At 38.8% G+C, this 27,585-nt stretch overlaps 1 protein-coding gene across 1 annotated transcript; it reads left to right on the top strand.

Annotated features, from left to right (window-relative positions):
* The first annotated feature begins 377 nt into the window (after positions 1 to 377).
* On the top strand, positions 378 to 22,458 carry xpnpep2 (X-prolyl aminopeptidase (aminopeptidase P) 2, membrane-bound). Its single transcript, XM_062999845.1, has 21 exons — positions 378 to 837; positions 4,585 to 4,643; positions 6,036 to 6,146; positions 6,226 to 6,289; positions 6,488 to 6,592; positions 8,985 to 9,071; positions 10,101 to 10,244; positions 10,539 to 10,640; positions 12,373 to 12,454; positions 12,557 to 12,758; positions 13,941 to 14,030; positions 14,884 to 14,993; positions 16,143 to 16,220; positions 16,705 to 16,776; positions 16,872 to 16,932; positions 18,260 to 18,329; positions 18,488 to 18,592; positions 18,700 to 18,759; positions 19,503 to 19,579; positions 19,684 to 19,773; positions 21,381 to 22,458. Exons 1-21 carry the CDS (start codon positions 789 to 791, stop codon positions 21,567 to 21,569), a joined length of 2,007 nt encoding a protein of 668 aa, XP_062855915.1. The 5' UTR covers positions 378 to 788; the 3' UTR covers positions 21,570 to 22,458.
* The last annotated feature ends 5,127 nt before the right edge of the window (positions 22,459 to 27,585 follow it).

Below are 27,585 nucleotides of genomic sequence, written 5' to 3'. Positions count from 1 at the left end.
TTCCAGCTCTGCCATGCAGTCACTGTTGGGCACTTAAGCAAGGCTCTTAACCCTCTCAGCTCCAGAGGCGTTGTACAACAACTGACCCAGCGCTCTGACACCAGCTTACAAATGAGCTGGGATACACACAAAAATTTGCATTGTACTGTACACCTGTATATGGATATATGCCAAATAAAGACATTCTATAGATCATGTAGATTATATTGCTTTATACCTCTAGATCTAAAAGTGTTTAATGAGATAAGCTCTTTCTTTTTCTTCTCAAAGGTCAGATCTTGACAGTGCTATCACGATGACCTTGATAAAGCAGCTGTATAACCTGCGCCGCAAACAGTAACTCACTCTGAGGCACAGCAGCTTTATTGTCTAGCCGACAGAAGGCTGATCAAGTGTATTAAATACACGCCACCGGCATGCAAATCCGGGACGGAGGGGACAAAGTCTGGCTGTTAACAAGTAGCGCAGGGAAGACATCAAAACTGTGTACTCCGGACCAAGCAGAAAGGATGAGTAACAAAAGCCTGACTGGAATTCTTTATTTATGTGGCTTGTGGATTTTATGCCACACCATAAAGACGGAGGCAAGAGAGTGAGAGAAAGTGCATGTTTTATTGCAAGAGTGAAGAGTGAAGTTCCGCCCCCTCATCCATTACACATTATTCATAAAGGAAGACTCCTCCAAGCGCAGATAATGCACGTGGTGTCAAATATAGTGTATATATACGCTGGCACCCGTGCCCCGCTGTCAATCTGTGTGTGGATTTGCCTGAAGCAGATGGTCTAAAATGACGTTCTCAGGATGGATTCTGGCTTTGTGTCTAGTGGCTCTTGAAGGTAAAAAGAAAAAGTTTGTAAGATTGAAATGTCTCATTGGCTTGAATTTTTTGATGTTGAGATAATTGTGCACATTACAAAAATGTCTGAAAATTTATTTAGGAGACATATTTGCATGGTTTTGTCTACCAGATTTTGTGGTTTCTAACCAACACATCTGCATGCCGGTTTATTTATTAACATGCTTGATGCATTTTCCCAGCATGACAGCAGATTTTCAACCTTTTGATCATAAATCGGGTTGTGCATCACATGGTAGGCTGGCTCTAGTGTGTCCCGTCTTGTAATGAACAACTGTAACGTCGCAGCTGTAAGTGGAAGTCACGGTCTAGTTACATGCCAACTTGGGCATGACTGAAGAGATAGGGTGGCATGGTGGCACAGCGATTAACATTAGTGCAGCACGGTTCCGGCAACATGGGTTTAGTCAGTCCTCGTCTCTTGGGACTGTCTGCGTAGAGATAGTTCAGGGTGAAGCAAGTATAGAAGTCGTCTTTACACAAGGTGGCAGGCTTGTGGATGAATATGTTTTGAAAACTTTAGTGGTACATGCATTTTAGTAATGACAAGTCTAAGATCTATGGTTCTACATGTATTTGCCAAATAGTTTTATGGTCTGTCACCATAAAATCCACTTATGCTTGTAAACTTATTTTAAAGGATTTCTGTGCAGCGGTTCTCGACCCTTCTGTATTCAAAACTATTTCTGAAACCCCTTGACACGCTTTATAATATACATCTTACACTTTTAGCAAGGATAACGCAAGATATTGTTTTCTTGCTCATGGGAAATTTGATAAAGGTATATATCTTGGTATCTTCTGATTGTGGTTGATGTCGTGGGTTCACTTCTGGTGAACTGGTGGCAGGAGCTTCGTCAACTGGGTCTGCTTTAGCAGCAACAACTGAATCAGAATTATTCATAGTCACCGTCCATTGACTTTTGCACTTTTGAGTTGGGAGAATCAAATATTTGTCCATTCTTAAAGACCCAATGTAGACTATCGGTAGCATAGAATAGATCTATATCCTCCTGAGACCCAGAGGAAAAAATGTTTTGATATTTAGGATTGTTTTTTAATATAAGTAACATAGTACAAAACTTTATTTTTCAACAATGTTATTGGTTTGTTTTTTATCATCAGTTTGATCAAAAAATTTAATGGTGTAATGTAATGATTTTTGTATAGATTTCAATTAAAATTTCATTTCACATACATTAAAACAGTTTAATAAAGGAAACACATGTCAACCCTGAAACACTGAAAAGTAGACAAAAACATCTGAGTGAAACTTTTTTCTTTAAACTGCATTTACTTAAATAGTCACCTAAAGATCACATCACACAGTATTTACAGCATCACACACACGGTATAACAGGAAGCAGTTTTTTGTCTTTGAAATACACAAAAACATGTTACATTTAATACATTTGACAAATGTTTTCCCTTTGCATCTTGCTCTTCTGCATGGTGATGCATGTACTGCATCCAGCATTTTTGGCAAATGCAGTGCCCCATATTTTTTGACCTTGTCATTGGACTGTGGTTCAACAGGCCTCCTTTTCTTCCAGCTTTACAGTCTGGCCCTCTTCTTCCTCATCTTCTGACAGCTCTAAATCTAACTCTTCTGCATAAATTCTTAATAAAATCATCTTTGCCTTATTCAGCCCATTGCTTCCTTGTATAGAAACAGGCTAAAAACAGGGGGTCCTGCTGTCCACTACAAAGGGCATTGAATAAATGTTGTTTTAAAGGGGTGCTGTACATTTCTGAAATCTTTCTAAATTGAAGTTAAGACTCTCATATTGATGAAATAATTTGATTATTAGCAACAGAAACATATCAGCAAAAAAACTGATCTCTTACATTGCTTGTTGCATTTTGAAAAGAAAGTTAATGAGCTCTGTTTGCCACACCCTCACAAATGTGACATTACCAAAAAGCCCAGGATGTACTCTATAAAATAAAGTAGTACTCAAATGGATTGCATAAATGAGTTAGAGATCTCAGACTCATGTCCTCTACAGAGGACAAAAATGAATTGCTGGGTCTCAGGAGGATATGACATCACAAGAGATCTTCTGTATACTAATAGCCTGTTGATTTTCTCATCCCATCTTATCAAATGCAACAGGACCACTCTTTTGGCTCACTGAGGTTTTTTAGTGGGTCCAGGCCCCCTGGTTGAGAACCACTGTTATAAGGTATCTGTCTGTTTAAAGACTAACTGCTTTATTTATTTTCACGAATGGCTTCATCCTGGTTGGGATTGGTGTTGTTTTTACGTCTTGTGTTTCCAGTTGGTAACAATACCACCATGTATACACAACCCCGATAAGTGCATTAAGCCTGGCATGGTGCATTGTTCTGTTGACTTGCTTGCAAAATACACACGCATCAGACAGTACATCGCTTTTTTAAATATATTTATATTATCAAGTTTGAACGCTAAGCAACCAGGACTAAAATGTAACAGTGTATCATAATCTTGGTTGGTGTTACAAGTGTTAAAGCAAAGGGTCTGATTATTTTTGTTTTTTAGTAATTTCTTGGGGTAAAAAAAAAACTTAAATTGTGAAAAAAAATGTTGAATGTATTTATTAAAAATTAAATCCATAACATAATAAAGAGTGCAAAAAGTCAAGAGATCTAAATCCCCTTTAAATCTTCTGTACCTCCAGCGGTGTACAAAAAAACTGATGCTTAAATAATATTTATATTTTGTTACTATGATTGCAAGTGTTAATAGGTCTCAAGAAGCTCAAGAACAAAACTGCCATAAGTTACCTTAATGTATAGATTCTGTGTGTTTTATTGTGTTTCTTTCCAAGTACCTTTACCAACCAGAGGGTGAACTATATGGTCTTATTTTCACTCAGGCATCAATCTATTGCAGGGCAACACAAATACTGAAGTAGCCAAACCACTTTTTGCATGTTTTTAGGAGGTGAGAGGTAACCAGTGTACCCAGAGATAAAAAATTAGACATATAGAAGTTTTAGCCATGTGCTATTACAAAAAATAAAGTGGTAGGTACCTTCTCCATTGTCCTTGTCCCTTGCATGCATTGTTCTAGTCTATAGGCAGGATATCTAATACATCAAGCATACAAAAGTTAGGTTAACTAGAGACACTGAATTGCCCTATAGGTGTGTGTGTGTGTGTGTGTGTGTGTGTGTGTGTGTGTGTGTGTGTGTGTGTGTGTGTGTGTGTGTGTGTGTGTGTGTGTGTGTGTTGTGTTTGTGTTTGTGTTTGTGTTTGTGTTTGTGTTTGTGTGTATGCGTGTCTGCCCCGCAATTGACTGGCACCCCATCCAGGGTGTTACTGTGTGCTTTGCGCCTATTGAAAAGCTCGGATAGACTTCAGCACCTAGCGCGACCCTGATTGGATAAGTGGTTAAGAAAGTGAGTGAATACATTTCAACAAGTGGTACCTTCTTTGTTGTCCTGATCCCTAGCATGCTTTGTTTTATCCTATAGCCACTATATCTAATACATAACATTTTCAAAAGGGAAAATGTTGCTGGTACTAAAACTACACTCACAATATACACTCACTATACAAAGTGCTACCATGCATTAGTTCTTTAAAATGTATCCCTGTTTAGTATGCCTGATGCTACTACTGTTGATGGAAGTTGAAAGGATATATTTTAAGACCTTGCCATTGACCAAAAGTAACAAAAATGAGTGTTTTTGTTTTGTGTTATTTATTTTTCATGATTGTCCTTTTCATCCTATTACAGGACAAAGGTATGCAGCAGAAGCTGAAGGCACGGAGAGAAACTGCACCCTAGTACCACCGGTATATAATTCTCTTACTTTTTCTTAACCAACAGCACATCATCATGTTCTTTAATAAAGACACCTGACACTGGTCATACAAGGTCTCTGCAGACAATGTTTAAGCCTACATCTGGCATTCAGCTGTGAGATTCCAACTTATAACTGAGATTATCATTTCTCAGATTTTACTATAGTAATATACTCTAATGCTATGTAAATTCTTGGGATTAGTCATACTAGTCCACTAGTCCTAACTTATACTATACCAACAGTACTAAAGACCTACCATTCTTCAACATGTTTAATATATTTGAAAAAACATTATTATTGTTGTTATTATTATTATTACTGTTATTGTTTTGTTGTTGTTGTTGTTATTATTGTTGTTGTTGTTGTGGTTGTTATTGTTATTATTGTTGTTGTTGCAGTTATCATTATCGTTGTTGTTGCAGTTATCATTATTGTTGTTGTTGTTATTATTATTATTGTGGTTGTTGTTGTTATTGTTTTTGTTATTATTATTGTGGTTGTTGTTATTGTTGTAGTTGTTATTATTATTGTTGTTGCTTTTGTTGTTGTTATTATTGTTGTTATTATTGTTGTTGGTGGTGTTATTATTGTTGTTGCAATTGTTTTGTTATTATTATTGTTGTTGTTGTTGCTGTTATTATTATTGTTGTTGTTGTTATTGTTGTTGTTGTTGCTGTTATTGTTGTTATTGTGGTTTTGTTGTTATATTTATTATTATCATTGTTGTTATTAAGATTCATATTATTATTATTATTATTATTATTATTATTATTACTATTATTACTATTATTATTATTATTATTATTATTATTATTATTATTATTATTATTATTATTAGAGAGAAGAGAATAGCAATAATCCAGGCAAGAGAAAATGAAAGCATTTACCAATATCAATGTTTGATAGATCTAATAGAACTACACTGTGTTCATGGTGCATGTGTGGATGTGCTAAGATAAAATAAGATTAAGATAAGATTCCTTTATTGATCCCCATTGGGGAAATTCGAGTCTCACAGCAGCTCTAGCACAGAGTAAATACAGTTAAAGATGGTGTAGATAACATTGGGTAGAATTAAATGAAAATATAGACTATATGAGGACAATTATTATACAATAGTAGGACAGATTTAGAAACTATATATGACCTGCTACAAGATTGTAGTGTACAGGACAAAATATTAAGTATTTTGTTCTGTAAACTTGTATATATACACTTGTAAGCTTTGTACTCTCTAGTGCAGGAGAAAGTGGGGAAGAAGGATCTTTGAGTTTGGGTATTGCAGGGTTTCCATTATTGTCAAAGAACTTTCTAGTAAAATTCATCTTTGTGCATATTTTACTGGATCCCTCGTGTAAATGATTAATTTCTCTTTTTGCAGTATTTGCCCCCAACAGCAGTTAACACGACTCAGAGGCTTCATGACCTAAGAGCAGTCATGAAACCATACAACATCTCTGCCTACATCATACCCGGGACAGACGCCCACCTGGTACTAATCCGTCTGTTACTATTCCCTGTTCTATTCCCCTTTAAATTCATATCAATCATCTTTTGTTTTTACCTGGCAGAGTGAGTACATTGCTCCACGAGATGCCAGGTTGAACTGGATGTCCGGGTTCAGTGGTTCCGCAGGTGTGTTTCTGTCCAACATACAAAAATCCTTCATTCACATCCACATTTTTTTATGACTTCTGCTTCATTTGATCCATTAGGCGTAAGTTTTTCATTATTTAAACAATGCCATGTCAGCAGATGATGTATATAAATTTATATTTCTTTATAAAATAAGATTGATTTATTATTATGTTAACACTGTCATTCATTGTTCAGGCACAGCTGTCATTACCCAAGATAAAGCAGTCTTATTTACTGATAGTCGCTACTGGGTTCAAGCGGAGCGCCAGATGGACTGCAACTGGGAACTGGAAAAAGAAGGTGTGTTAAAACAAACATAAAGATAATAAAATAACCAACATGTGCATTTTTATGCCTATAATTTTTTTAATAGTAGGCATTGGATAGAGGGAAATTCTGGTTGGGAAAGAAAATCTGAATATTTGCATCATTCATTTATAGAATTAGGTCAAACCCATGATTTATATGTAATTATTAAACATACTGTGTAATAATTGTAATTTCAGACTAAAAATATATACATATATATGTCAGCATGTACCTAGACTTCTCTAATGGACAAGGTTTGAACGAGACCACACTTTGCTCCCAAAACTGACCATTATTATGATGGGATCTGTCTTAATGACAACACTGCAGCACTATTAAAAGAGGCACTTATTATTGCGCTACTGGTGATACCACAAAATCATAGCTAATCACCACTGACAGGTGGCAATTCAGATAATACTTCCGTTTTGGTTATAGTCTTCGCCAATCGATGTCGGATAGATTTCATACAATATAATGCTATGCAGTACAATACAATACTGATTTTTTTTTCCAATCCCAGTTCATTTTTGAAGCTGGGGTCAGAGCACAGGGTCAGCCACTGTACGGCGCCCCAGGAGCAGAGAGGGTTAAGGGCCTTGCTTAAGAGTCCAACAGTGGCTGCAAGGCAGAGACAGGATTCAAACCCACAATGTTCAGATTGAGAATCGAGAACTCGACCCACTAGGCTAGACTGTACAACTGAATATTTAGAGAGGCATAACCGTGCAAACGTCTATATAAGACGTTTTAGGTCTTTAGGTCTAAGTCTATTAATGACAAAATGTAAAAATGTACCTCTGCAACAGGGGCGGCTCGTTCCTTAGGGCGATCGGGCGACGCACCACCAAAGGGCGAAAGGGAAAAAAAATTTCTATCACATTCAACCAGTGTTAAACTAGCTGTGACTGTTCTGGAGTCTGTCTTGCCTCTGAATATCGTAGTCCAATCAGCGTCGAGTTGTGTTCCGTACAGTACCGCCCCTTTTGGGGCAACTCCAGTCTAACTGAAAATTGCCCCGGATCGCTCTCATAGACTCTCATGTTAAAGCTCTTTTTTTCGTATTGCAGGCACTGTAATGCATTTTAAATGCCTGCGTCACATGTAATCATTCCTTATTTGGAAACTAAAGGTGATGTTCCGTATTTTTATCAATGGGAGAGAAATGCTGCAGATTAGACTGAGACCGCGATTTGTATGAAACAGAAGGAAACTGCTGCTACCGTGGGAATTAGAAAGCGTTTGGTTATTATTTTAAGTAGTGTTCACTTTTAGTCTTAGTAACACCGTGTGTAGGGCAAAAGTAAAGTAACACACGCAGGGCCGGCACTTTTCTCACTGCCCCCTAAGCAACGCAGTCCAGAACCGGGGCTGCATGTCAGTGTGAAGATGGATTATGTAAAAATGTTGTTTGCAGTATTGAGAAAAAATTTTACATGATGTTCTTTATGTTGTTTTGCCTAAAATATGGTTCTGATTTATTATTATAAAGAATGAAAATAATAAATGTTAAACAGTCTAAATAAAACATTTTGATAATGTTCCTACGACGATGGAAGACCCGTTATATTTTTTATAGGTGCAACCCTAACCGCCTACCCCCCGCTCCCGCTCAGGTATACACCCGCCATACCACCCCCCACCCTATGCCTTCCGCCAACCCGTCAGCCCAGTTCTTTCCAGTTCTGAAAGTTGGCAACCCTAATTGGATCTGCTGCACCTAAAATAAAATGCTGATGATGACTGAATTAAATTGTTAGTGTGAAGCTTTACTTAATTTTATGATTAATGGTAAAGCTGGTCTCTCTCCATGTTCAAAGTTATTTGTGAGGGCAAACTGACAGATGACTTAAGATGTTAATTATTTAAGCTTTAATTTACCCATTGAACGGGTCACCTTGGCCATCATCGCAACAATTGCCCCTGAGAGATTTGGCAGGAGCCGCCACTGCTCTGCAACACTATACTAGTAGATATTTATATAGTTATATAAAACACGCCAGCCCCAGTGCTGAGATCCCAAGCTCTTGATTGGACCTGTAGGGGGAGGGACAATGGCTGAAACTGGGATTCTCATTGGTGGTGCAGGGCACCACTGCTGACCGATTGAAGCACCTGCATCACAGATAGCAGTGTGCTCTAAGACAAAGCATAAAAAAAACAATTATCTGTGTCAAGAGAGAAAGAGATAGAGGCAAGCTCCAATTGGCCACGATGAATAAGGGTGCAAAAAAAACCCACTAAAACCTTGAATAAATTTAAAACGTTGCTTTTGAGCCTATATAATGTTACATAGAAAGTAGCTCACCACTACTCTGTTTGCTAAATTGTAAACATTTGACTCTGTAGCTTGTGAGTTTGATCTAACCAAATTGGACCACAGTTTATGTCCCCAGCATCACCAAGTGGCTCATAAAGGAGGTCAAGGAGGGCGATCACGTTGGCTTGGATCCATTTCTCTTTTCTGTAGGTAAGTAATAAACAAATATGTCATTACCCTCCTCCACCTTTAAACAGATTCTCCTTACGCGCATTGACATAGGATAACATAAAGGTAATGGAACCCTTTTTGAAATGTTGATCTAGGGCTGGGTAATATGACCAAAAATTTGTATCATGGTATTTTTTAAGATTCTGACGGTTTCACGATATATCGCGGTATGTTTTTTTTGTATGACTGGGACTTTTTATATGTCTGGGGCTGATTTTACTGTCATAAGTACATAGAATATAAAAAGTTTTTATTTCACCATGTACACCAATCAGGCATAACATTATGACCACCTTTCTAATATTGTGTTGGTTCCCCTGCAACTGCGATGGTGTATTCTGACACCTTTCTATCAGAACCAGCGTTAACTTCTTCAGCAGTTTAAGCTACAGTAACTCGCCTGTTGGATCGGACCACATGGGCCGCAATGAGCCTTGGCCGCCCATGACTGTCACCGGTTTACCACTGTTCATTGGACCACTTTTGATAGATACTGACCACTGCAGACTGGGAACACCCCACAAGAGCTCCAGTCATCTAGCCATCACAATTTGGCCCTGGTCAAACTCGCTCAAATCCTTACGCTTGTTCATTTTCCTGCTTCTAACACATCAGCTTTGAGGATAAATGTTCACTTGCTGCCTAATATATCCCACCCACTAACAGGTGCCGTGCTGAAGAGATAATCAGTGTTATTCACTTCACCTGTCAGTGCTCATAATGTTATGCCTTGTCAGGGTATATTTACTGATTGTCTATTTGCACAAATCAGTTTGAAATGTGAAGGGCTGTTTTGGCAACAAAAGGGGGACCAACACAATATTAGGAAGATGGTCATAATGTTATGCCTCATCGTTGAAACTCACAAGTGTGTTTGTAACTTGTCATCTAGTCACTTTAAACTTAAGCTCAATTATCATGTGCTGTTTCTGTTATTTTGTCCATCCTTTGCAGACATAACATCCAGTAACCTTAGTAGTAACTCATTATTGCTCTTTGTCAACACAGACACATTTGCTAGCTACAACAATTACCTGGCTCCAGCGAAACGGATCCTAGAATCTATACCTGATAACCTGGTGGATAAAACGTGGACAGAGCGTCCGTCTCTTCATCCTGATAACCTCACACGATTGCCAGATGACTTCATCGGTCTGTGCATGCTTTCTATTACACGCTTCTTATCACTTTACTGATAAATGTCTGCAAACGTTAAATCCTATCTTTGTCGTAAACATGACCATAAATCTTCAATGTACACTATTACTTATAGTAATAACAAATGCAAATGGCCCTGAGACTAGGTGGATTGTTCATCTTTCCTATCGTCTCTCTTAGGGGGTTGTTTAATTTTGAATGGTAAATGTAATAAGGTGGTTGTAATGTAGAAAACGAAGTCTATGTGCATTCTAATTGTTCTTGTGTTTGGTAAACGTGGCTGGACAGAAAGAACCTGGCAAATGAAGGTGGACCAGATACGTGATCAGATGATGGACAATCCGTACAAACCTTCTGCTGTCCTGCTCTCAGCTCTGGATGAAACAGCATGTAAGAAACCTGCAGCAAAGGTTTAGCTTGGTTTCACTATACATTTACAGGCTTAAAACTCGTTATGTTAGAGTATCCATAAAAAAATTCTAAACACTTTGTCATTTAATAGATGTTTGCATCATTACACATAAAACAGGGACTGTAATAGTCATAGTATAAAATCATGTTGTGACTAAACTCACATTACATAAACAAATGTGATTTTTATTCAACACGTATAATATTTATTTACAATAAATATTCACAAATCAGCCGCTCAGGTGGTGCAGCGGTAAAATACGCTGGCGCACCAGAGCTGGGTTTTCGAATACATTGTGTTGAATCTCAGCTCTGCCATCCGGCTGGGCTGGGTGGCTGTATGAACAACGATTGGCACTTGTTCATAGGGTCAGGGGCAAGCCGGATCATAGGTCCTCATAACTGGTCCTCATTACAACCCCTGCTGGCTGATTGATGGTGCCTGCACAGAGTCGAGGAATAATGCGTTGATCAGGGTGTGGCTCTCCGTACACAAAGCTGATCCGCATATGAACTCGCCTCGTGCAGGTGAAAAGATGCAGTCGGCTACTGCACACGTGTCGGATATTTAATACTTTTATTTTCAAAGAGCAAACAACAAAGTAACCAAATGTAAGCATTCAGATGAACAAATTAAAACATACAAAACAAGGTATCTGAATTTCTAACAGAAATTTAAAACTTTCGAAAACTCTGTAAAATAAAAGACAGTTAGGGCGCATTCACATGAGAAGCGTTTTGAGCTTCGTTCACCGTGAGCCTCGGTGCAAACTGCAGCTTTTGAGCGGTGCAGGTAAAACGTAATCAAAGTGCACTATGACACGAATATCCATTTGTGTGAAAAAACCATCAAATCCACTCTAAAACTTGTGTTTAACAGTTCAATCAACTTCTTCGGGAGAGTCTAAAACGATTATTGCAAAACGCTAAAAATAAAGGGCTTTATGTGGCTTTATGTACTAAAAGAACGACACAGGAACACTGAGTTTCTCTAAATTATTACTGGTCATAAGTTTTCTGTACCACTGAAATTCTTAGGTCGTTGTTTCAGTACAATACGTCACGTTTTGTTTTGTTTACGTTAAGTGTTTTTCAGACAGCCTAAGTCGCTTTTATCACGTCATATCAAAAAGTACAGCACATTCGTGGTTTTGTCGCTTCTCATGTGAATGCGTACTCCTCCTTGGGCACCACTAGGGGGCCTCCAGCAGCAGATTGACTTCACTAAAATTGGGAGAAAAAGTGGGGTAAAATGCAAAAAAAAATTTTATGCGTACTTGCACAGTGTTTCTGTCACCATCTGGTAAAAAGAGGAATTGCATGTTGAATTTGTATGATTTTTTTTTTTTTTTTTTTTCGGTTTGACTGTGCTGGCGGGCCACAAATTATGCAATTTAAGACAGAAGACGCAGGCCGTATAAAATCCGACCTCGGGCCGTGATTAGCAGACGGGCCGGACTTTGGACGTGCCTGCTCTAAAGCTCCTTTGAGCGGTCCAGAAAGGACCCACCTTACTGTTTCCAACCAAAATATAAAAGTGTGGAAGCCTTACTCTGCTGTCTATGAAGGTTTTTAGTCAGACCCATGTTTTATTTGTTCATCTAAAAATCTGAATGTGTTGGTTTGTTAATTACAAATCTTTTACAACCTTTTTATAACAATCTCTTCTGAAATAATATGAACAGAACAGCTGAATTCTCTGTCTTTTCAGGGCTTTTTAACATGCGTGGTAATGATATTCCCTTCAACCCCTTCTTCTACTCCTACACGCTGCTGACATTAGATAAGATATGGCAAGTGAAATATTTTCCGTTCGTTTATCTTTTTCCTAAAAATTTTAATCGTTACTAAGTAACACAGTAAAACCACCAGTACATCCCCTTCTCTTTTCAAAGGCTTTTTGTTCACACTGAGAGAGTAACTGAGGAGCTGAAGGTGTACCTCAGCTCATCTTGTGAAGCATCTCACTGCATGCAGCTCTTTGAGTATGACTTAGTCCAGGAGCAGCTAAAAAACTACTTGAAGGAGTCTAATGTGAAAGTGTGGGTGGGCACGGAGTACACTAATCAGGCCCTGTATGAGCTCATCACTCCAGAGGTGAGACCTATCAAGTTCATACATATATACTTATTAATCTTTATGTAGTCTTAACAATCGTTATACTCCTTTGCTCTGAAGGTCAAAATTGACCTGCCTCTACTTAACCCATAAAATTTAAACCCCAAACATATTTTGCATAAAAACCATTTTGTGAATATCTGGGGTCACTCTAGGACAACTCGAAGCTCAGGCTAAATTAAGATTGAGGGGATCTTATTTGCTGATATTCATATTGACCACAACTCAAGGAAGACAGGCATCAAGGCTATTCTCTGTACTAGCACCCAAACGGTGGAATGAACTTCCCCTGGAGTCTCTCACCATCTTCAGAAGACAATTGAAGACCATTTTATCAGCTCCACTTACCGTATAGAAGCACTTTGTAGTTCTACAATTACTGACTGTAGTCCATCTGTTTCTCTGCATGCTTTTTTAGCCTGCTTTTACCCTGTTCTTCAATGGTGTTAGTGTGTGTTGTGCTGGTATGAGTGGATCAGACACAGCAGCTCTGCTGGAGTTTTTAAATACCGTGTCCACTCACTGTCCACTCTATTAGACACTCCTAACTAGTTGGTCCACCTTGTAAATGTAAAGTCAGAGACGGTCGCTCATCTATTGCTGCTGTTTGAGTTGGTCATCTTCTAGACCCTCATCAGTGGTCACAGGGTGCTGCCCATAGTGCACTGTTGGCTGGATATTTTGGTTGGTGGACTATTCTCAGTCCAGCAGTGACAGCCCTGCTGTGTCTGATCCACTGATACCAGCACAACACACACTAACACACCACCACCATGTCAGTGTCACTGCAGTGCTGAGAATGACCCACCACCCAAATAATACCTACTCTATAGTGGTCCTGGGAGAGTCCTGACCATTGAAGAACAGCATTAAAGGGGGCTAACAAAGCATGCAGAGAAACATATGGACTACAGTCAGTAATTGTAGAACTACAAAGTGCTTCTATTTTACAGAAAGCCCTTCTAAAGAAGTGTGAGGGAGGCATCAAAATGCTCATGATTTCACAATCTGACATCCACCAAGCTCATGGTCACATGTCTACATACTTTTGGTCATATAGTGTTTTATAGTGTTTTAATTTTATGCACTTTATGCATTTTATTTCACATTGTAGTGTAAATTTAACCTTACACACTGATACACACCTTTCTTTCCATCTAGGATAAACTGCTGCAAAGCACCTACTCTCCAGTGCTGACCACTAAAGCAGTGAAGGACACAACCGAGCAGACAATCCTTCGAGCGGCTCATGTAAGAGAAGAGTAAATTACTTTTCACTTCCCCACTGACCTCATTCAGGACACCTGACAAACAGGCTCCATCTGGGGCTCGAAATGCACCATTACCTTCTTACTAAGTAGTGTTTTATTGTGCCATAAACCACTCAGAACTTTCCTTTCATTGTGTTCAACTGCTGTAAAGGCTGCACAAACTGCTGACGGGTTGTTGGGCAGCCAAGACTCATTGAAGCCATTGGAAATTGAATCTGGTATAGATTAACAAAAGGCTACTGTGACTTAAATCGCAGGGAATTGTAACATTAGTGATGGGGGTAATGTGACACAACACAGTGCACCAGACCTGTTACATCCCCACCCACCAGACCGTGGGGAAAGAATAACAGCCAGTCAGTGAAATTATATCTGATATGAAACCAAAAAAAAGTAGGGGACCGATGCTTTACGGGGCTGCATAGTTGAATTATACTGTTGAAATCACCTTCAATTGGCACGTGGCATAACAACAGTACAGTACATTGGAGCAATAAAAGAAGGTCAGCTGGTGTGACGAATCCTGTATCTCTAAGATCATGTGGACGCCCAGACGGGTGTGTATTATTTACCCAGAGAAGTATCCACCTTGTTAACATACAGTAGTTAAAGGATCTGCTGGTATTGCTCTGGTACCAGATACCACAGGAGTTCTTCAGACGTCTTGTTGAGTCCATGTCTCGTGGGTCAAGGCTGTTTAGACAGCACATTAGATCGGTGGTCTTAATGTTTTGGCTCATTGATGTATAATAAGAAATGGTGAGTTCTTGGAGCTGGACTGTGTAAACATTGTTTGTTTTTATGCCCTGAGTGTCCTTACTTGTATTCCCTAGATAAGAGACGCAGTGGCAGTGATGCAGCTTCTTTATCAGCTTGAAAAAACTGTTCATGAGGGCAAGCAGACGGAGATTACTGCAGCCGAATTTGTCGACGAGTGTCGAAGGTATAAAGCAAAGCAGGCACAAATACACATTTGTATCTAAGGCTCGCTATCCTGTCCTACGAACTAAATATTTATGGTACAAAACTAAAGCCTCCCGCTCCCTACAGTTCAAGTCCAAAGTTTTCATACAGACATACAGGAATGCCAGTACTATCAGTGTATGTCAGTGTATGTCATGGTCTTGTGATTTCAATGATTTCTGTGACTAAATAATTGAAACACATACCTTAAACAACTCAAAGAATTGTTTAAGTTGTGATTTGGGGTATTTAAATACTATGCTGGGTCAAAATGTACATGCAACAACTTAAATAAGTTAAATAATTATGCTTGAATGTTCTCTTCTTGTACATTTTGGGATAATTTTGTAAATATTTCTCAACGTCACTTATTGGAAAACCGCCACAGTTAAACGGTGATGTATAAACTAGCGTGGCGGGAAATAGTTCAGTCATCATCTATAGTTAAATAATCACTAAAAAGAAAAGACCAATACAAGGACACGAAAGTGTAATTACACTTTACACTTTAATTACATTTTGTTTGAAGTTGTTTTTTTTGTTTTTTGTTTTTCAAAAAAAATTTATTAATAAAAACTATATTGGACGGCATGGTGGCTCGGTGGGTAGCACTATCGCCTGACAGCAAGAAGGTCCTGGGTTTGATTTCCAGGTGGAGCATTCCGCATCCTTTCTGTGTGGAGTTTGCATGTTCTCCCAGTATCCGTGTGGGGTTTCCTCCAGGTGCTCCGGATTTGTCCCACAGTCCAAAGACATGCAATCGGGTTAACTGAAGCTACTAAACATTGCCCTAAGTGTGTGTGTGTGGGACTGGCAAACCGTCCAGGGTGAACCTTTCCCCCATTGAATTGTACCCACTGCGCCCCTGAGTAGGATAAAGCGATGGTAAAACAAGCAATAAACAAAAAATTTAATGTGATTTAATTCCTGTTTGCATTTGTAAATTAATAGAACTGAAGGGCAGATACTAATCCTATGGCTATTTTGCACAAAGGCTGTATTTGTTATAATGCAAAATAAAATAAAAAAGACACTTTATGTTTATTCAGTAAACATTGATGTCAATGTTTTATTGCAAATAAAACAATCCATGGTTTACAATGCATGTTCTATGTGTGTGTCATGTCAGCAAGCAACAATACAGCAGGGGACCAAGCTTTGAGACCATCTCTGCAAGTGGGCCCAATGCTGCCCTTGCCCATTACAGGTAAAATCATTCTAATAATTCTAAATTTGTGGAGCTTAGGTGGCGCAGCGGTAAAACGCGCTAGATTGGCTGTTGTTCATAAAGGGTGGGAGCCGGTCGGGAATTCCTCCTAACTGATGCAATTATGACCTCTGCTGGCTGATTGATGGCACCTGCACAGAGTCAAGGGATAATGAGGATCAGAGTGTGTCTCTCCATACACAAAACTGATCCGCATATGAACTCGCCTCGTGCAGGTGAAAAGGTGAAAAGATACTGCACATGTATCGGAGGGGGCGTGTGTCAGTTTTGGCTCTCCTCAATCAGGGCGGGGAACGGCATCAGTAGAGAGGAAGCATAATGCAACTGGGTAATTGGATACGCTAAAAGTCAGGAGAAAAAAGGGAGAAAATGCATAAAGAAAAATAATTCAAATAAATAAATATTAAATACTAAAAATGTTGTATTGCCCAAGTTTTTAATTATTTGCTTAATTAATTTTTAGTCCGTCTAATGAAACTGCAAGAAAGCTGACTGTGAATGAGATGTATCTCGTCGACTCAGGAGGACAGTACCTGTAAGTGAGATATTAAATATTTTAATCACTTTTGTTACCAAACTGTTACCAAACATCATCTCACTGACCTGACATAATGAATGTTTATTTTTTAGGGATGGTACGACTGATATCACTCGGACCGTGCACTGGGGGACACCTACTGATTTTCAGAAGGTGATGTTTTGTATAAATACGGTGCATATAAACGTTCTACTTATCTTTAATGTAAAGCCAGAAATGTAATTCAGGTGGTGGACAAAATAATGGAAACTCTTCAATAAAAGAAGACTTTAAAGTGACTAATAGCAAATACAAACCCAGCTGTTTTATATGGTTATTTGCCAATAAACTGCATGTGCAATATATGGCCAAAACTATGTAGACAGCTTTCCTTGTGATGTATTTTAAGTTAAATAAATGACATGCTTCCAAGATTAAAGAAGAATATTATCTATTCTAGCAAGACTGTCTCCCTGTGCAAATTGATGTACATGTTCAGGCCCTTCACCCCTTCTGCTCCAGGGCGCAGTACAATGGGCGATATTTCTTAACAAGATTGGATATGCGAAAAAAGTATTTCATTATACTGTACGCATGTATATGTATGTATGATAAACAAAGACATTCTAGATAGGTGGTAGGTAGGTAGGTAGGTAGGTAGGTAGGTTGGATGGATGGATGGATGGATGGATGGATGGATGGATGGATGGATGGATATGTATGTATATACGACAAACAAAGACATTCTAGATAGATAGGTACGATGGATGGATGGCTGGATGGATGGCTGGATGGATGGCTGGATGGATGGATGGATGGATGGATGGATGGATGGATGGATGGATGGATGGATGGATATGTATGTATATATGACAAACAAAGACATTCTAGATAGAAAGGTAGGTTGGATGGATGGATGGATGGATGGATGGTTGGATGGATATGTATGTATATATGACAAACAAAGACATTCTAGATAGAAAGGTAGGTTGGATGGATGGATGGATGGATGGATTGGTTAGTGGGTGGGTGGTTGGATGGATGGATGGATGACTGAAGAATGCTTTATTGATCCAGAAGAACATTATTCTATTCTAGTTCTTTGGTTGATTACCATATACGTGAGTAGATTTGACACCTTATTAGAATATTAGGGTAAATCATGAATTTTGGAACCCTTGAAGCTGATAGCTACATCATTTTCAGCTGAAATTAGCACTTTGCTAATGACTGGACACATTGTAGTTATATCTTTCAATAGTATTATCACATGGATGGTTTGTTAGTGTTTTGCAAACCATGAGTGTTTTTTGTTGGACATAGTTATGCCAGCTATATAAACAGGGTTTTTTCTGTGGTTAATCAGCATAATTTGTTTCATAATTTTGTTCATTAGAGAGTAACTTTAAAGATAAACTAGATCTAAAAGGGTGTTTCTATATTTTTTGTAAGTGTATATCCTATTAAAAAATAGAAAATTAATATTTACCTGTCTAAACAGGAGGCATACACAAGAGTGCTCATGGGAAACATTGAGATTTCAAGAACCATCTTTCCATCAGGGACAAGAGGCAAGATGTTTGAAGTCTTTTCACACACATTGTGTAATACACACTTACACACACTACTGTTATTCTCCCACAAGAGGTCTCCATCTGTTCATCACGCTTTGATCTTAAATCAACATCAAAAGGATGTTACTTAACAGTACTCATACTCTCTTTTTAAGGCGTCAACATTGAGATGCTTGGACGCAGAGCCTTGTGGGAAGTTGGTCTTAATTATGGACATGGCACCGGTCATGGTGTGGGGAACTATTTTGGAGTTCATGAATGTAAGTCTTCATTCTGTAAAGGAGAACATTCTGCTACGCTTGTTGAAGTCTTCAATGATTCATTAATAAGGGTGGTTATTTAATAAATGAAAAATCTTTTCTCACAGGGCCTGTTGGTTTCCAGACCAACAATGTTCCATTTCTGCAAGGCATGTTCACATCCATCGGTAAGACGTCAAATGATATAATGAGATACACTGATCATTAAACATTAAAACCACCACTTTGTAGTTCTACAATTACTGACTGTAGTCCATCTGTTTCTCTACATACCTTTTTAACCTGCTTTCACCCTGTTCTTCAATGGTCAGGAGCACCACAGACCAGGTATTATTTAGGTGGTGGATCATTCTCAGCACTGCGGTGACACTGACATGGTGGTGGTGTGTTAGTGTGTGTTGTGCTGGTATGAGTGGATCAGACAGAGCAGCGCTGCTGGAGCTCACTGTCCACTCTATTAGACACTACTACCTAAATGGCCCACCTTGTAGATGTAAAGTCAGAGACGATCGCTCATCTATTGCTGCTGTTTGAGTTGGTCATCTTCTAGACCTTCACCAGTGGTCACAGGACGCTGCCCTTGGGGTGCTGTTGGCTGGATATTATTGGTTGGTGGACCATTCTCAATCCAGCAGTGACAGTGGGGTGCTTAAAAACTCCATCAGCATTGATGTGTCTTATCCACTCATACCAGGACAACACACACTAACACACCACCACCATGTCAGTGTCACTGCAGTGCTGAGAATGACCCAGTCCTGACCATTAAAGAACAGCATGAAAGGGGGCTAACAAAGCATGCAGAGAAACAGACGGACTACAGTCAGTAATTGTAGAACTACAAAGTGCATCTATATGGTAAGTGGAGCCTAAATATGCATGAATATAACAGTGTAATTCTTTTTCGTAGAACCTGGTTATTACAAAGAGAATGAATTTGGCATAAGGATTGAGGATGTTGCTGTTATTGTGCCAGCTAACACAGGGGTACATCCAACGTATCGAATCATACTACTGCAAATATTACATTTGTTTGTTTGTTTTTTGCATTAATCACACATATATGTATACTATTTGTTTCACTTTTCCAGTATGGCAATAATTATCTAACATTCGACACTGTGTCACTGGTTCCATATGACAGGAAGCTAATTGACACCTCTATTATGAGCCCTGAACAGGTAACAAATTATTCTTCACTAATAATGAGGTGAAAAGTGTTTGAATGTTGATGCAGGGTTGTTAGTTGCTAAGTGGAAGTGGCTTTTGGTGTGTTCATTTAGAATAATGTTATCTGTGCCATAGCTTCTTACTGTTGACTTGGGTTTGATAGAAGGGCAACACAATCATGTAATAATGTTACAAGTCATTAATTATGTTTCCTCATGTTGCTGCAGATTTTAAATTCAATGAATTAACACTGGTCTTTTAGTGCAGACCCTGAATTAAATGTCCACTATATTGCTGCATAGTCTCTTACAAATGGAACTGTACAGAAGTGCTTTCCACAAACACCTAGTGTCCCACATCAATTCTAATGGCTGCTTTATGAGAGTCTTCAAGTGTACAGGCATTTCTGATTGTAATAGCATTAAAGGTTTCTCCCAACGTAGGGCTATTCAGTTTTATTGGCACTTTAATTGGTTCTTTCCAGTCACCTTATTTAGAATTTAACCCATTAAAAGGACTGTACTAGTGGAGGAATTTTACCACAGCCCCCTAACTTTGACATAAACTTGATTGAGATTGAGATTGAGAGGTTAGTCTTTTGTTTATGGTCCTCAACTTGTCTTACTCTAAACTTATTGAATAGCCCTGAGCAACAGTCATGCCAAGACCAGCGGTGGCAACATTACAGTACAAATATTACTTACTTCACTGTAGAACAATATGCCAATGAGAAAAAATAAAAGACTTTGTATTATAGTTCTTTAGAGCTTCTGTAGTAAAATATAGACTATGGGATATCTGACCACAGCACACAGTTCCAGTGTCTTTTTGAGTCCTTTGAGACATTTCAGGTTGCATTTCTTAATATAGGGGTTGACTGAATTAAGTGACAATGGTGTTCCAAAGTCCTTTAAATCCACATTGCTCTATTTTTGTCTATAGCCAGACAGCTTCTCATGAATTGCTCATGAATGGCTCAGAGGTCACACACATTTAACAGTGGTTCACAACCTTGCCCTATATAAACTAAGATTTTCTAAATCCTTTTCCAATATTATGTACAGTAGATAGTTAAAGACCTAAAATATTTGTAATCTTGCATTGAAAACTGTTCTTTTTGTAATGACTGACAATATCCAATTCGAAAAAGGTTGTTGGTTACGTTTTTACTGTTGGTCCATGAGCAAGACAACTAACACTTACCCCTTAACAATGCTTGCACTGAGCCGCTCAGGTGGCACAGCAGTAAAATACGCTAGCACACCAGAGCTGGAATTTCAAATACATCGTATCGAATCTCAGCTCTGCCATCCGACTGGGCTGGGCGGCTATATGGACTGTTGTTCATCCAGGTATTGAGTCGGATAGGGGCCTCATAAATTATGCAATTACGACCTCTGCTGGCTGACTGATGGCGTCTGCACAGAGTAGAGGAATAATGCTGATCCGTGCACAAGGCTGATTGGCATGAGAACTCGCCTCGTTCAGGTGAAAAGATGCAGGGGGTAAAAAGAGGGGGCGTGTGTCAGTTCACTCTCCTCAATCAGGCACGGGGGTCAGCACCAGTAGAGAGGAAACATAACGCAATCGGGTAAAATTGTGTGTTTTTATCTTTTAGCTTCAGTGGCTGGACACTTATTACCAGACTATTCGGAAGACGATGGGGCCGGAACTGAAGAATCAAGACCTGGTTCAGGAGTATGATTGGATGATGAAGAACACAGAGCCGTTCCAGAGGGCTGGGGCTTCCGCTACTGTTCCATCCGTCTCCATGCTGCTGCTGCTCCTACCCATAGCATTACTGTAGAACTACTGGGACCAAATCACACACAGTAACCAAATCACTACAGCTATCTATCTGCATTAAAGTGATGAAGCTGAAGCAGTTTCCAGGGCTCTATTGCTTGCTTGCTTAATATATACATACACTATATGGCCAGAAGTATTTGGACATGACCATAAACTTGTTGGACATCCCAAAATAGACTGACCGTTATCTAATTGTTTCAGCTATAACAACAGCCACTCTTTTGAGAATTCTTCTAACAAGACATGTGTCTGTGGGAATTTGTGCCCATTCAGTCAAAAGAGCATTTGTATGACTGTGCACTAATGCAGGTCAAGGAAGCCTCAATTGATGCTCCAGTTCATTCCAAACCTGTTCAGTGGGGCTGATGCCAAAGTTCTGTAAAGATGGTGTTTCTTTAAACCAAGTTTTCTTCATGTATTTAAAGATCTTGCTTTGTACACAGGGGCACAATCATTCTGCAACAGGAAAGCTATTTCCCTAAACTGCTGTAGCAAAGTTGGAAGCATGTAGTTTCCTTTGTATAATTGATTTATCGTACCATTTAGCAATTGTTTGGCTGAAACACATAAATTCAGTTAAAAGGAGTGTCCCAATACTTTTGTCTATCTAGTGTACTTGAGCTCCTTCAAGTTAATTGTCAAAGAAATTCTGCACTGTCATACTGAATAAAATAATTTACTACTGATTATTTTTAATCATTTTAATCCTTTATAAATCCAAAAAATATTTACAGTGCCTTTATTTTGGTTGTTATTAACATGTTTGCTGTTTATATGAAACTGTTTAATTTTAGTTTACCATGTTTGTTATTTGTGGACAGAGCGGTGAATGTACAAACCGTCACTACCTTAATTTATTAAACTATATAAAGAATATCTAAAAGCTACACTGGCTTTACACCAAGTTATTTGTTTACACCATAACATTAAAACCACCTCCTTGTTTCTACACACATTGTCCATTTTATCAGCTTCACTTATCATATAGGAGCACTTTGTAGTTCTACAATTACTGACTGTTGTCCATCTGTTTCTCTGCATGCTTTGTTAGCCCCATTGCATGCTGTTCTTCAATGGTCAGGACTTTCCCAGGACCACTACAGAGCAGGTATTGTTTGGGTGGTGGATCATTCTCAGCACAGCACTGGTATGACTGAATAAGACAAAGCAGCGCTGCTGGAGTTTTTAAACACCTCACTGTCACTGCTGGACTGAGAATAGTCCACCAACCAAAAATATCCAGCCCCGTAGGAAGCGTCCTGTGACCACTGATGAAGGTCTAGAAGATGACCAACTCAAAGAGCAGCAATGGATGAGCGATCTCTGGTCTCAGATTTTACATCTACAAGGTGGACCAACTAGGTAGGAGTGTCTAATAGAGTGGACAGTGAGTGGACACAGTATTTAAAAACTTCATCAGCGCTGCTGTGTCTGATCCACTCATACCAGCACAACACACACGAACACACCACCACCATGTCATTGTCACTGCAGTGCTAAGAATGATCCACCACCCAAATAATACCTGCTCTGTGGTGGTCCTGACCATTGAAGAACAGGGTGAAAGCAGGCTAAAAATGTATGTAGAGAAACAGATGGACTACAGTCAGTAATTGTAGAAAGTGCTCCTATATGGTAAGTGGAGCTGATAAAATGGACAGTGAGTGTAGAAACAAGGAGGTGGTTTTAATGTTATGGCTTATCAGTCTATATGTTTAAAAATATGTATTTTCTGATTTTGGCTGATGTAGTGGGTTTACTTCTGGTGAACTGGTGGTGGGAGCTTCCCCACCCTGGTCTGGAATCTTTCGTAGTCGCCATCTGTTGGCCTTTGCACTCGTGGTGGGCAAATCAAATATGTGTCCTTTCTCAAGACCCAGCCCAAAATAGATTTATATAACATTACAATAAATCTCCCATATGCTAATAGTGTGATTCTTTTTTGCTCTGCAATTAAATGAAACGGGAGCCACTGCTCTAATATACCAGAATAATAAAAAATTACTACCCTGTTTGGTTCAACACGCCTGGTTTTGGTATTCACACCACCAACAGCGCCAAATTACTCGATCCAATAGAACATAGAGATTGAAACTTAACTCTACAGGACTGAACTCTGGGTTAAATTCTATGATGCATAGGCTTTTGTTAAAAATTTCTGAGGTGGAACTGTACTGCTGTTCTCTGCTTTAGCTAAAATTTATTAGCTGATTAGGCTATTATGAGGCCCTTTTCTAGTCAGTGTGATGGTTAAGAAAATCTGAAGTAGTGTAGATGAATGTTCCCATGGCTGCTGTTGAGGCTTCCTATCCTACATAAATGTATTGATATGTAGGAACCAGTGCTGCTATTTAGATAGCCTTAAATAGATAGCATTGATTACCCTTATTTAATCTGAAGAGGGCTTGCCAGTGATTTTCTGGCCCCGAAACCAGGGAATCGAACCCAGGCCATCGAACCCAGGCCATTCTTGCTAGTTGTTTACACATTGGCTTTAAGAATAGCATTAATCTCTTTAGTGATGCTATGGGGGTAGGATGCTTGGTCCTCTCATCCCTTGATTATTATCCCTCTTCTTCCAATGTCTACAGTAGCTAACTGTGGAGTTGTTGAGTCTTAGGTCACTTATCTGTACCAGCAAAACTAATCCAGATTATTACATTAGGTATTTTATCAAAAATCATTTTTATTACAGGAATAATACAATAAACATATATGCTTTCAAAAAGGAGTAAAATCTCTCATTTCAATTTAGTGTTGGGCCTCCACCAATGAACCACCAATGTAGTTCTTACCATTGTTCTTCCTGTACCACATGTAAAGCTCTCATACCAGTAGAAATCTTGGTTGCTTGGCAACATTTCTATAAGAGCTGCAGCAGGAAGGTGTAAATGTGGTTTGAGGTTGTCTGCTGTTTCGTTTTACTTTGTTTCGCTCTTCCTTTCTACTTCTCTGTCAGTGTGCACTTCTTTTAGCTTTCAACATGCAATCTGACGTGACTTTAGACAGAGCTGTTCAACAGGTGACCCACCAGACTTTAAAACATCATTTACAACAAATTTATTACTAGTGTTTTTGTAAAACTGTCAGTCCCAGACTTGCTGAGAGCTAGGGGAAAGAATAAACAAGCAAGAGACTAATAAAGTTCTAAATGCAGCATACCTCTTTCTTAGAGTTATAAAATCAGAATAATGTTAAAATAAATGAAATCATAGATTGTGTATACATTTCAATTTGGGACACAGTGTTTTGTTTGCCCTGTGATGGACTGGCAACCTGTCCAGGGTGTTTTCTGCCTTTCGTCCAGTGAATGGTACCCACTGCAATCCTGGATTGGATAAATCGGTGGTAAAAAAGTGAATTACTATTTTGATTAGATTTTTTTTTCTTTGGGGTGGTATGGCGACACAACTGGTAAGGTGGGTAACAGCAACAACGGTCTTGAGGACCTGGGTCTCAAGCCCTGTGAGAAGTTTAGCAGGTTTTTCATAGATCCTGTTTCCTCCTACCTCTCCAGATCTGCTCTTTAATGCACCTGGGTAATTGTGTAAGTATTTGAAGCCTTGATATGAATTGCTGTCCTGTCTGGAGTGTGTTTGTGTGCCCAGTGTTTTCAAGTGGCTCTGTGCCAGAAGTAATTCTGACTGAAGTAGTTTATTAATACATTTATTAATTTATTTTTAAATTCATCAATTGATTTTCTTTGTTTCATATATTTTGTTCCACACATCGAAAAGCAGGTGGATTAAATGTAATGTAATGAGTTGACATGCTTTTGTAAATATTAAAAATAAATAACTAAATAAAATAAATAACTAAATTAAATATAAATAAATTAAATAAATAAAAAATTGTAAATAAAAAATATATATAAAACCTGCAGTGACACTGAAATTGTGCTGGTATGAGTGGAGTTGCTGGACTTTTTAAATACCCTGTCCACTCACTGTCCATTTTATTAGACACTCCTATCTAGTTGGTCCACCTTGTAGATGTAAAGTCAGAGATGATCGCTCATCTATTGCTGTTGTTTGAGTTGGTCATTTTCTAGACCTTCATCAGTGGTCACAGGACGCTATCGACAGGGCGCTGTTGGCTGGATGTTTTTGTTTGGTGGACTATTCTGTGGATTCTATTCTAGCAGTGACAGTGAGGTGTTTAAAAACTCCATCAGCACTGCTGTGTCTGATCCACTCATACCAGCACAACGCACACTAACACACCACCACCATGTCAGTGTCACTGCAGTGCTAAGAATGATCCACCACCCAAATAATACCTACTCTGTGGTGGTCATGTGGGGGTCCTGACCATTGAAGAACAGCATGAAAGGGGGCTAACAAAGCATGCAGAGAAACAGATGGACTACAGTCAGTAAGTGTAGAACTAGTGTAGCTGATAAAATGGAAACAATGAGGTGATTTTAATGTTATGGTAGTGTATTAGTGTAAAATGGGGGGGTCTTGCATAAGGGACATTCAGCTTTTTTTTTTTTACTGTTGCTTTCACATTTGTAATGTGTTTTTAACAAATAAAAAAGAAAGAGGAAGTTTTTAGCCAAAAAAGAGATGTTGAGGTGGATGAGGTAATCCTTTTCTTCCCACACTCAGGATGAGGCTGATGAGGGAAGAGAGGTACCCACTGCAACAATGTCATGCTACAGTTATGATTTTAATTAGGTGCCATCCTGCTGTCACTTTCTAAATGAGTGTATAAATATGTGAGCTCTTGTTGAGTGATAGATAATAAAGTAGTATCCTAGGAGATCAGTATCATGATGAGTAGTATCATGAGGCTAGCAACAACGCTCTACCAACACACATTGTCAACATTAGTACATGTTCATTTAGTTCTGCTTTTTGTCTTCATGCAAATAATATATGTAAAGCCTTTTCCTTCTCATATACAATATCAGTGTCTCATTAAAATTGGGTTTGTGGTTAGTAATGGGACAGACATGTTCAGGTTACAGTTCGCTTATCGATATTACCTCTGAGTTAGTGTGGGGGTGTATAAAATCACACAATGACTAATTTACAAGGTTTTTAAAGTTCCAGAGTTTCATAAATAAGTTAACCACAAAAGTGGGATTTTCTCACCCAATTACAACCCCAACTCAGAAAAAGTTGGGACAGTACGAAAAATGCAAATAAAATAAAAATGCAGTGTTCCTTATATTTACTATGACTTTTATTTGATTGCAGACAGGATGAACCTCAACTTCATTTCACTTGTTAATAAACATCCATTCCTGCATTTCAAGTCTGCAACACATTCCAAAAAAAGTTGGGGCAATTTAGGGCTAGTAATGAGGTGTATATAATGATGTGATTCCAAACAGGTGATTGTAATCATGGTTTGGTACAAAAGCAGCATCCAGGAAAGGCTTTGATGAGCAAAGATGATCAGAGGATCTCCAGTTTGTCAACAAATGTTAGAGAAAATGATGTACCTCAAAGACATATTGGAAGGGATTTGCATATTTCTCCCTCTACAGTGCATTATATCATTAAACCATTTAAGGAATCAGGAGGAATTTCAGTACGTAAAGGCCAAGAGCATAAGCTTATGCTGAACGCCCGTGATCTTCCATCCCTCAGACGGCACTGCATCAAGAACTGCCACTCAACAATAGCTGATATAACAACATGGTTGAGGGATTACTTTAGCAAACCTTTGTCGAGCGCTACAATATGGAGTAACATGCACAAATGCCACTTAAAACTTTACTGTGCAAAAATGAAGCCTTATGTTAACCATGTCCAGAAGCGGTGTCAACTTCTCTGGGCTCAAAGGCATCTAGGATGGACCATCACACAGTGGAAACGTGTATTGTGGTCAGATGAATCAGCATTCCAGTTTTTTTTTTTTGAAAAATGGACACCATGTGCTCCGGACCAAAGATGAAAAGGACCATCCAGACTGTTATCAGCAACAAGTCCAAAAGCCAGAGTCTGTCATGGTATGGGGCTGTGTCAGTGCCCTTGGCAAAGGTAATTTACACTTCTGTGATG

This window comes from Trichomycterus rosablanca, chromosome 8 (genome assembly GCF_030014385.1).
Source record: "Trichomycterus rosablanca isolate fTriRos1 chromosome 8, fTriRos1.hap1, whole genome shotgun sequence".
NCBI classification, from domain to species: Eukaryota; Metazoa; Chordata; class Actinopteri; order Siluriformes; family Trichomycteridae; genus Trichomycterus; species Trichomycterus rosablanca.
This window is presented reverse-complemented; position numbering and strand designations above follow the sequence as displayed.

Bases quoted from the DNA above. Each gene is read 5' to 3' on its own strand.
- xpnpep2 (XM_062999845.1), top strand. From the start codon at position 789: ATGACGTTCTCAGGATGGATTCTGGCTTTGTGTCTAGTGGCTCTTGAA. The intron at 9,072-10,100 runs GTAAGTAATAAA...TTGTCAACACAG, and splicing joins TCCATTTCTCTTTTCTGTAG to ACACATTTGCTAGCTACAAC. The intron at 10,245-10,538 runs GTCTGTGCATGC...GTGGCTGGACAG, and splicing joins ATTGCCAGATGACTTCATCG to AAAGAACCTGGCAAATGAAG.